Here is a 12,422-nt window from a genome sequence, read left to right on the forward strand (position 1 = left end):
CTTTTCTTTTCCCTCCAACAACTGCTGTAATCTCTCTTCTTGTTTCTTATCTTTTTCCTCCAACAACTGCTGTAATCTCTCTTCTTGTTCTTTTGTTGTTTATTTTCTCATTCTTCTTGTTTCTTTTGCTGTTCTTGTATTGCTGCCATCAAATTTGCTAAGTTGTAGTTTGATTTGCCACTTCTTGCTTCCATCTTTTTTTTTTCCATCCCACTTCTGACACCAATTTGTTATGTATCTGCTGGTTTGATAATTTCGAGTAAAAATTCTTTCCGAGAAACTTCAGCGATACAAGTACTTTCTTGAATAAGACTAGTTTATTCTTTCTCAATACAAATTTTAGTAATACACAGAATTTCCACAATCACTTTAAACTTAACAACCTTGATAACATATGCTATAAATCACAGCAATTCACACACTTACGGTGTCTACTGTTCGCTTGACTCAATTATCTATCTCTCTCTTCAATCTCGCTGGTTTTTCTCGCCAGGCTAATATACTAAAAAAGAGGGCGTCTAGCAAACACTCGGAAATTCGCGGGGTTCCTCGATAATTCATGATCCTTCGAGAAACTCCAATGTGCATGCTCCCAGCATTGCGTGACTTCCGCTGTCGTAACAACACGAACCTGACATTACCAGAAGAAAAATCAGAGAAGCTTTCTGAATAAAATCAAACAATCCCACAAATAACAAATACCCACGCACATCTCTACGTCTTTTATCGTTATTTTCCAACACATTCCTAATATTATGTAACTATTTTGCATAAAATATTCCATAGTTTTTGTATTTATTCTTTTTTATTTCTGTTTAGCCATCAACAAATAATCTGTCAGTTAATGCAGATGGACATGTACATGCATAAGTAACCACTATCATTTTTAGAAATTAAATATTAAAATTTTATTTATCATTACAACTTACATATTTGAAAATGATCACACCAGCGTACCTTTTCTAAAAATAAATCATACTTACCGTAAAAGCTGTAACTTGTTATAAAAATACTGTTTTAAGCAATACTGTTATAAGGATACTTATAATAATGTCCTTCTAACAATACTTACAAACAACACTGTTCTAGAAATATTTATAGCAAGACATATAACCACATTGTCCTTTTAAACCAATACTGAGGTTTACCTTAAAATCTCATTAATATTAATTCAATTTTTACTATTGAAACAACGTTATATAACAAGTGTAATTTTTTTCCTTCAACAATTACAAATCTTTTGATCTTCTTTTCATTTATAGGCAAGCCATTTCAGAAAATCCAGTGCTTGATGAAATGTTGGCTAAGAAATGCACGAAACCTTTTGTTCATCTAGTACTAAAAGTTATTTGTCTGCATCATAATGTATTACTAACTCCAGCCCATACTTGGTGAATAATACTTTAACCACCTTAATGACACTGGTAATTACTTGCTGGATTAAAAAAAAATAAGTGCTGTATTATCATGTATATTATATGGACTTCATTATATATAGTGATAACTACACTAGCATGTTCAGGGCTCTAAAGGAAAAAGTATCAAGTCAATACCAAAGTTGTTCACTTATTGGTCACTATATTAAGACCATTCATGCATACAATACCAGAACATTTCATCATGCCTGCATAAAGCTTGATGACAAAGTCTATTTATTAGAGTTTATAAAAGTAGCAATAGAAAGGGAATATATCTGCTACTAGGAAAAAAACTGGGGCCACCAAATGTTGATGAGGACTGAAGGATGTGAAATTAGAGAAAACTGGGGCTACAAACTGTTGATAGAGGAATGAAGGATATTTTGTCACAAGAAAGAAAACTGAGGCCACAAACTGTTGACAGAGGAATGGAGGACATTTTGTCACTAGAAAGAAAACTGGGGCTACATCAAACTGTTGATAGAGGAATGGAGGATATTTTGTCACTAGGAAGAAAACTGGGGCCACAAATTGTTAATAGAGGAATGAATGATATTTTGTCACTAGTAAGAAAACTGGGGCCATGAACTGCTGATGAGGACTGAAGGAGATGAAACTGGACACTTATAAAAAATGTCCCAATTTACTGATTCCTTTAAAAGTGGTCAGGATTCTCTTCAACTGTAACATACAAAAAATGTTGTATCACAGCTGAGAATGATGTCACTATGTTAATGACAATTAGGATACAACTATGGGCAACAATTCACATTTTTCTCTATATTGATGTAAGTGCAAGCTTCTAGAGATGGTGTGATGATGTGTGGAATGTTTTTGTGGCAGGTTAGTATCCTTAGTTCCTTTAACCCTCTTGATATGTTCCAAATTTAGGTGCATCTGGTATGTTTAAGTCAAACTGTGATGCAATTTCAAACAAACTGAAATAGCCTTGAATTGATTTTTTTGTTGCACAATTTTTACTGTTTTACTCCCATTATGATAAATTCAAAAATATATTTAATTATGTCATAACATTATGGAAACCAGTGTTTGGTCTAATATAATAAGGAATTTAAAAGTGAGCAAGTATTGTTTTTGCTAATTATGTCCACCTCATAATTCTGTTTCCAATGATTCTTCCAAGATATAGCATATTGTTCAAAATTACTTTAAAGAAAGTACCATAACTTTCAAGAATGTTTCTTGTTATATACAATCACTGGATCTCCATATTACTGAATACTTTTGGAAATCACATTTTATTCCGTAACACTCTGTTGACAACTACAGACTATTTCTCTATTAATCAAACAATATCTGCAATATTCTGCAAAATATTGTCACAGTAAAAGATAGACCAACTCAACATTAGATGGAGCTATAATAGTAAGTGTATCATTTCACTGTTAACATACATAAAACCTACCTCGCCTTGCAAAGTAGTTAAACTGTCATCTTGCAGGGCTATGCAAAGTGGCACTGTTGAACGATCCACCTTTAGGTCAGAGTGAATAATATGAGCAAGGAAATTTTCTATATTTTGAACTTCTTCAACTTGAAACACATTCTGAAATAGACACAATATTTGTGTAATAACTGTAAGTGTCAATATTTAATATCCTAATATAAAGTAAGGGTGATCTCCGACTTAATTCCGTATAATTCATAATAAAAGTAACAAAAAGTTAACCACGCTTAAGTAAGTATTACTTATTTTAGTGAGAAATGAGTTACTAGGTGACAGTTATGTAGATGTTATATTTTATAAACACATCTTTCACTGACAGAAAAAAAGTGATTAAGAATCAGTAATAATTTTGTATATCTACTGACTACAGAAATAGCAAATGAAAAATATTAATAACACTTTATGTACAAGTTTACTGCAGAAATAGGAAACACTGATGAACAGAAACACAAATTTAGAGTGCACCTTCTGTAAAGACAGTAAACATAGCAATAAACACTTTTTTACCTACTACATACAATGGTAAATACCTTTTACAGAGACAGTAAACAATTTTTACAAAGACTCCAAACATAAAACAAACTGAAACATAGAATAAAATATAGAAATTCGTGGATAATATTTAACATGTGAGGAGTTAAATTTGGTGTTTAACACATGTGTAGAAAAACATGCACTTTTTAATGTGTGGAAACGTGAACTGCTTAACACGTTAAGATAACACATACTTACCATTTTTTATAAAATCTTTTTTTTACTTACCTCTGAAAATATTCCCATTAACACAAGAAGCAGAACAAACGTTTTAAAGATACAACTGTTAATATATGATGAAACTATCCTTTTACCTTGGCATTATACTCAAATCGTAAATATGATGGTCCAACATATGATGACTTTTGTACTGTTTTTGGCAAGAGGCGTTTTAATGCAGCATTTAGGAGATGTGTCACAGTATGGTGTCTCATGCACCCGAGACGGTGGTTCTGGAAGAAAGACATAAAGTGCACCTCAGCTAAAGAATGAAAAACATTAAAAGTTGCTAATTATACTGGTTATTAACATTTCTAGTGCAAAAACTGCCCCTTGAAGCTTCATAACACCAACAATAACATGCATCATAACCCCAATAATAACATGAGTGTTACATGCCTAATTAAATTAAATTAACCTCCAATTTTATCATAACCCCAACATCAACATGAGCATTACATGCATAATTAACCTCCAATTTTATCATAACCCCAACAACAACATGAGCATTACATGCATAATTAACCTCCAATTTTATCATAACCCCAACAATAAAATGAACGTTACATGCATAATAAACTTCTAGTTTTATCATAACCCCAACAATAACATGAACATTACATGCATAATTAACCTCCAATTTTATCATGACCCCAACAATAACATGAACATTACATGCATAATTAACCTCCAATTTTATCATAACCCCAACAATAACATGAACGTTACGTGCATAATAAACATCTAATTTTATCATAACCCCAACAATAAAATGAACGTTACATGCATAATAAACATCTAATTTTATCATAACCCCAACAACAACATGAACGTTACATGCATAATAAACTTTTAGTTTTATCGTAACCTGAACAATAACATGAACGTTACATGTATAATGAACCTCCGCTTTCAGCTTTCTCAATTAGATCCTGTGTACAAAGAAGCTGAAGTTTTACTACAAGCAACAAAGCTAACTTCTCTACAAGATCTGTATAAACTGTTGCAATAAAATACAATGAAACATGGTTCATACTGAGTTGCTCAGATCAATTTCAAGCACTTTTTGGAAGCTAAAACCTACATAAAAATCAATTGAATTATACCAAAATTTTATAAAATTCCTAATTATTTGTTCAACATATGAATGCATACTTAAATGGAAAGAAAGACTATTTATTGAGCTCAACACTGCAGCATGCTTTAAAGTTAAATGTATATATATTCTGCAATTATAATATTTTCAAGTAATTTTGCAAAAAAAAAAGACCCTTTTCAAGCACTTTCAAGATTGAAATTCCATTCTCAATTGTAAGGACTTTCAAGGATGTGTATTCAACCTGGTTAACTTAACCTCCATAAATGTCATACATGGCCATCCTAAAGTATAACACTTCAATCAAATTTAACATCAGAGGCGAGCCAACAGTCTGTGAGTTTGTGCCATCAAGGGGCCTCACAAAATGTTGATGGATCCCAAATTTCAGCGCATTTGTGACCCAGGGCCGCATTAAGGGTATGGAAAATATAACCAACCAACCATTAAGTTAAAAATAAAAAAACAACAACTAATGATTAGAATTATTTCATCAGAAAATATTCTTATTATTAGTTGGTTGCTCTTTATATTATAAAATAATACTATTAGATATATATATATATATATGAATAATTTTTTTTCTTGTTATAGGTTGGACTTGGACATGTGAAATGAGGCAATCGTTTGACAGCGATGCATCCAAATGATCCAGGAAGAAAAAAGAATTTATAAACTCACAGCATGATGAGCTCAATGCCTTTACCATCAAGACTCCATAACAACCAGTGTGTGATCAAATGCTGACTGAAGACTGCAGACCTTCAGATAGCAAGGTACAAGAGACTGAAGATCAACAGTTACAGATTCTGACCACTTCGTACTCGATGACACTACGATTCTGACATATACGTTTCCATGGATGCCAGTGTTGCTAGCAATGTTGAAGGTGAAACATCATTAAATTTTTTTACAAAACCAAAACCAGGAAACATTGCAGCATTTTTGAGATTTCATCCTGTGCAACCTCACTCAGACATTCCATTCTCACATTCCAATTATTCCCGAAAGGATCCCACAGTAAAGCCAGCAACAAACCAAAAATCAACTACAGTGTGCAAATGGTTGGCATTCAATGAAATGGAGCAAATTTTACATTTCAGCATGTGCCTCACATTCTCAACAACTCATAACAATCACTTTGTTGTCAGTTGTCAAGACTGGAAACATAGCCAACGAAATGCGGAACATGGAAGCATGGTTGTTCACAAGGAATTGGTCCTCAGTTATCTGGCTTTTTCAAGCAAGTGCACAATAGAAATCTCACTATATAAAGACCAGGTTTCAGAGAGAAATTGTCAAATAGCTGCAAGACAAGGCTCAGCTTTTTGCAGTAATTCCAATGAATCCTCCCACCACATTCTCAATGAAAACTGTCGTCTTGGCAATTTTCTGGCTCTAGTTAAACTCCTTGCCAAATACGATGAAACACTGACTCTACACATTGAGAAAAAGAGCCACAAGGGTGAGGATCACATGTTACATTTCTGAGCAATTGCTATATTGAGAAGATCATTGTGGCACTTGCAGATCATGTCCAGGAGCAAATTGTTGATGAAATGAAATTAGCTTGTTTCTTTTCAATTCAATGGGACAACACGCAGGGTATCTGCACCATTGAGCAATGAATTCTAGTTGTACGTTATGTCAATCCAACTTTGCATGAGACGATGGAAAGCATTCTGTCTTTATTTTCCATTACACAGAACTATTTCAACAACATCAAGACACAACTAGCACTGGTTGGACTTTTTATCAAGGACTGCATTTTTTCTTCTTTTGATGGATCATCTGAAATGAGAGGAAGATTTTTGGGTTGCAGATGTAATGGGCAGCACCCTCAAGGGCTTAATTGTTGGAGATTCAATTATACTGCCAGTCACACCAAATTTACTTAGTGGAGGATTTGCAGTGGCGAGTGGAGCTCACAAGTCGCTAACTTGAGGTAATTTATGGTTAGATAAAGAATCAGAGTCCCAGACCAACATTGATAAAATTATAACAACATTTATTAATCATTTCCAAATAACATTCACCATAAATCAAAAGTCCATTATTCGTTATACACTTTTCAAATACCGTTAATCTAGACTATCTATTAATACACATAGATACACTTCTCTTAGTTAAACATGAATATTCCTTTAAGATTACTCACATTAACTTATTAAGAGAGAACCCATAATACTATAGTTATAATAGAGCTGGGCTGGAAAACTTGCAGAGGTTTGAGACTTTCATAGCCATGGTCACTCAGAAAACTGGAGGACTTCTTAGGAGAACTTCTGAACTACTAACTGAACTCATTTTTCAGTTTCAGAGAGGGAGTGTTAAACCATAATTTCTTAGTATTTCTTAGTATCCAGAACTACCTGCAAGTGGTCCTGCCACTTTATTGGTCGATCTGTGGGAATTCCAGGGCTAACCCAAAATCATAACCAAAACTGTCAAGTAACTGGTTACTGTTATGTTGAATTAACCAGTTGTCTATCTACTTGTACTAATACACCAGTGTCTTGTAAGAGATATCGCATCAAAGTACCGCTCTTGTTAACGACTTTTTCATAGCTTTCCTAGTGCTAACGAGTTAGCGTCAGTAATCCATCAACCTGTCACAGGTGCTCGTGCACTTACTTCATTGCTAGGCGATGTCTTTACATAACTTTCTATGCCACTGACCTAGCTAGCTGAACTTTCTAGTTCTCGGCCTCATTTTAAAATACAGGCATTTCCACTTACGCCCTTTCTCCATGTACATGTTCACTTAAAACTCGAAAATTGTCACACCCTTACTCTTAATACTCTTTTAACTAAAAAATATAAATCAGCATTTGGAATGGAAAAATTCGATTGATTAACTTGAATTAGCAAAACAAGATGGGGAAGTCATGCAGAGGCATTTATAAAAATATTTGCCAAATTCAGCAACACAAAAAGCAATGGAGTATTTGCGGATGTCAGTTCAGTGCTACAAACAATTCACATTTCAACAGCCTTTAAAGCTGGCATTGGAAATCAGGCGAAAAACGTTCTGAAGAAACTGTGCAAGTTCCAAAAAATAGCCATGGCATTTACATGCATTCGAATTTTTGAAATAACATTCATGCTTCTTGGTATCTTCAGATGGCTGGGCTTGATTTGTCTCAAGCAGCACATCCGCTTGAAGCAGCACAAAATTTGATCAACGCAATTATCCGGGACAGAAACTTTTGCAGAATGTATGAAGGAAAACCTTGCTGATTTAAACATTAAAGTTGCCTCAGAATTTAAATTTTCCATAGAAAATCGTGAACAGAGAAGAAATTCTGAGACATTAGTCTGTAACATCATCTTGGACACAACCTCAATGAGTCTCAGAACGTGATACTCTTCTCTTCGAGCAATTCTACTCAATTTCACTTTTTTTTATCTGAGACTGCTCTGACTGAAACAATGAAGTTCAATGGAATCACAGAAATTCTTGGCTTCAGTACATCAAGTGATTTGCAACAAGAACTTCTAAGTTTTGTGCACAGTTAGAATCTTTTGAAGAAGTCTCTCAATGATCATGTACTCCAGCTTGAACCTGCTCCAATTCACATTGAATTGGATGAGGAATTTGATAACGATGTACTTGAAGAAGAGGTTACAACACACAGTAGAGAAGCAAAGCCTTGCATGAAGGACAAACTGTGTGGAGGACGTTTAAGTTGCGCTTTCATTGTAATTGGAAAATATAATCTTTGTTCACCAGCCTATGCCCATCTGTTTTGTGTGTATCAATACATACTTACTTTCAGCATCACAAGCGTTTGTTGTGAGCGTGCCTTTTCAAAACTAAAATTAGTTAAAAACAGACTCAGTTCATCACTCACGCAGGAACAACTACTCTAAATGTTGAATATCAGCATACAAATAACCTAGACTATGAAAAGCTGATAGATTGTATTGCTGCCACTTCAACTGAGCTAAGCCTTCTTCTATTAACATAAATTTACCTATTTATTTTCATTTTTTCAATAATTATCACTTGTCAAGTTGTGTTTATGTGAAGTATAAATAAAAAATATTTAATTTTGGCCTTGTAAATATGTTTTGGGATTGCATCAAATGCATATCATTGTCAATATTGTATCAATATTCATCATGTAATCTACATACGCAGAAAATAGCTATCATATAAGAACAAAACATAGGGCCTCTAAATGAGTCAGCACATCTATGTTTAACATAGTATTTCATACTTAAGATGGTTCCACATAATATAGAAACCATCCTAAAGTGTAACATTTTAATCAAATTTAATGTAGTATTTCATACTTAACATGGTTCCATGTAGCATCCTAAAGGTTAACATTTTTCTAAACTGAAGCATTAGTCTGACTTTTTCTTACTTGCTCCAGTCTTTTATACCCTACTCAATTGCCCTAGGCAATAATTGTCTTGTGATACTCTCCACCTACATCAATGTGCCCTCTATCCTGGTACTGTATATAAGCACCTCATTCAGATAATTTTATCACTTTTTCGAGATTGATACCATCACAGTCTCAAACACCGGTTCTTAGTGGGGAGGAAGAGCAGGAGAGTGTCAGCAGAGGTAAGTATTATTGGAAATACATTTTCAATTCAGGTAAATGTTAACTTCCAAAACATACTTACCTCCACTGATACTTTAGCTAGAATCCAACACTGAGAAGGTGGAGGGGCCAGTGAGGGCATTATCCATACAGAAAGCATCTGCATAGATCATGGGTGCACCAAGATAAGAGTGGTACCCAAATAGGGGAACCACACTACATCCAGAACAGGTATGCTCTTTCCCCTGAATTCTGTTCCTGTACCGTGGGTGGAATTGTACATGAGTGATCATCACTATAGGTCAGCCCTAACCAGATATCTGAGGTTCCACTAGTCGTTGCTGGAATTAAGGGGTCTTGGTCCCTATATCCCATGTTTGTGGCTAGGGCAATTGGACCACAAAATTATAAATAGATATACTTTTGGTTGGAGCCCAACCTGTAGCTATAGAGTGATGCATTCCAAACCACTGGAATCATGAAAGAAAGTAAGCAACACCAAAGTGGACAAACCTTCTCCCGTACCTGAAAAAGTTCGAAAGGCAACTTCCCAAGCTTGGAATCACAAAATCATGTATGCCTTACTCAACCAAAGGAACAGAACTCATCCTCACTCCCCAACCAAGTGGGCAAGGAGCCTTCCACTTGCCTTCAGAATTATGGAAAGGATGTGGAACAACCGTGCTCAACCAAGGACACAGGTTGGGATCACTCTGCATTTGAAATTACGAGGAGATAGTGGACCTCCATGAACAATATACTGAACTGATACTGATCAAAAAGAAGGGCCATGCACACCCCAACTGGATAGCTGAGCATTAAATCTAAACTGGTATTATGAGTAGGCTGCCACGGCTCTTACCAACATCTGAGAAAAAATATCCAGGGACCCAGGTATGCCCTCTTCATCAAGAGTTAATACTATGGGTGAAAATCCTCTGTCCACCATCCCAGTGACTGGAAATTGGGTGTGGTATGGACTTTCTAGCTCTACTAGTAGAATCTGTGGAGTAATGTGCATTGGGGAGAAAACAGTGCAATAGCTATACCAATTTCCCTAAATTTTTAAAAGCAAACAGACACCAATTTATTCAATCCAATTATCGGCAGGTTCCCCTTTAGCTTTACTCATGACAGTCCATAAATGGTGGTCCAGTACAGTATGGTAATACCACCTAGTGAGCTCCTAGGTGGTCTTATGGAGCACCTCATTTATACAGAGCCTGTTGCAACCAGTAGTAATGATTGTGAAATAGTGGTTGCTAGTTCAGAATTGGTTTGATAAAAGTACACCTGTCTGGGAAACACTCACCACAGAGTGAGATCCTGTGATAAGGTAACGTACCCTGAAAGGTAAAAATAAAAATACTCACCCCTCAGCATAATCTAGTAGAAATAGTTAAGATAGGTCCAGGGTTTAGGCAAAAACCCTCAGATGAATGGACTGCTAGATCAGGCAAATAATGTGAGATAAAGGAGGAGGTCCACATTCCAGTCTTTATAGTGATCTCCAGCAGGCAATTCGCCCGAGCTGATATGGAAATAGAAAAGGGAAATCTGATTAGACGTGACTCACAAAATATACCCAGAATAAAGTGTTGTCTAGTATCTTTAAAGGAACAAGTACAGTCAACAAAACCTTCAAGACCCTCACTGGACATGACAGGACATAGAGAGAAAATGTGAGCAGATGAATCGTAGAAAACGACTGAACCCCTTTCCTGTCTGACAGACTGTTGGGTTCTTAAGAAGAACTGGTCTCAGGACATAGAAATAATGAGAAAGTTGTCTGTCGACAAACAGAGCAAATCACTCTGACCGGTGACATCCGTAGATTAATAGCCACAAAAATAAACCTGCAGGTAAAGAGGATACATGGCATATAGGAGTCAGGTCACAAACAGGTGTAGAGAAAGAACATGTAACCTGAATTTATTTGTTAGGTAACTGGAATGGTCATATGGGACCAATTACCCAAAATGATATGAGGAATCTGGAGAATACTAGAACCTCAAAAATATGTAGTTGTGATAATTAAATGGTAGTTGATAAGGCCACCATAAACAACTGTAGAAGATGCAAAAACCTCTGTCAAAGAGCCAAGTCAAAAAATGAGTTATGGCTGACACCACTGATAACACTGCCGATATGCATGTCATTACCTTTGAGAAAAGTGACTTTTGGACTAAGCAGAAACTGAGACAAATACATGTCAACCTTAGAAATTAAACCCCAATGCTATGTGAAAGGCAGCACAACCTCTATGCTAGAAGCTTGAGCTTCTGGATAGCCAGGTGCACTATATCCAATCATGGCTACCTCCACAAAGAGAGCCTAAAAAGAAGTGGAAGAGTTGGACATACCAAAAGGGACTGCAGAAGCAGAAACCCGGGTGTAGCTGCCAAACTGGTGCAATCAACAGGATCTGACAATGGGTTGAAACAAATCATATTTTGTACCCTGGGTAACATATGAAGTGAAGAGAAGGTTTAGAGTAGTAATACTATCCTGTCCAGAAGGAAAACATATATTGCTAAGGCCAAAAGATGAGGTACTGGAGATCAAATTCCCAGTAGTTGAGTGATCCAATGAGAAGCCAACCCACCAATTAGAGTTGCAAAATGAGAGGCAGTCCAGCTGAACCTTGCAATGCAACATCTATTCTGTTAGGAGAATCTGTTTGGATTGAGACAATGAACCTGCTACCACTGGAATCACCCATGGAACGTGGGAAGGCAGAAGGGTGATAAGACAAAGGAGGCCCAAAATTCAAACTGGGAAACCAGGAAATGGATGTGTACAATCCCTGGTTGCCTAAAATCAGTAAAAGGATTACTTGTGTTATTTTCACAAGGGAACGAAGGATTCGAGTGATGCCCACATTCCCAGAAGAGAAAAACCATCTGTGCAGTGGGAGAAGGAGAGTTGAGTAATATTGTGGCATCCTATTCTATATAGTTGAGCAGGATGGGAGATAGCTGACCAAGACTGAGAGATGAGATAAAAAATAACCAGTCTGATAATATACACCTGGAAAAAAGTTAAGCACCCCCAAATATATTTCAGGATTGCTTATTGAAAATAAGGTTTAATTTTCATGATGTTGAGCAATGTTCATAATTTCAAAC

At 35.8% G+C, this 12,422-nt stretch overlaps 1 protein-coding gene across 1 annotated transcript in view; it reads right to left on the reverse strand.

The window, feature by feature from the left end:
• Nucleotides 1-12,422, reverse strand: part of LOC106468595 (alanine--tRNA ligase, cytoplasmic-like) — a gene marked incomplete at its 5' end in the record, with an annotated part of 94,166 nt that overhangs the window by 38,008 nt on the left and 43,736 nt on the right. Inside the window, 2 exons of the mRNA XM_013929027.2 lie at nt 2,845-2,985; nt 3,735-3,872. Coding sequence (XP_013784481.2) covers nt 2,845-2,985; nt 3,735-3,872 — 279 coding nt within the window. The remainder of the gene's footprint in view (nt 1-2,844; nt 2,986-3,734; nt 3,873-12,422) is intronic.

The sequence above is a fragment of the Limulus polyphemus genome, unplaced genomic scaffold (genome assembly GCF_000517525.1).
Source record: "Limulus polyphemus unplaced genomic scaffold, Limulus_polyphemus-2.1.2 Scaffold3070, whole genome shotgun sequence".
NCBI classification, from domain to species: Eukaryota; Metazoa; Arthropoda; class Merostomata; order Xiphosura; family Limulidae; genus Limulus; species Limulus polyphemus.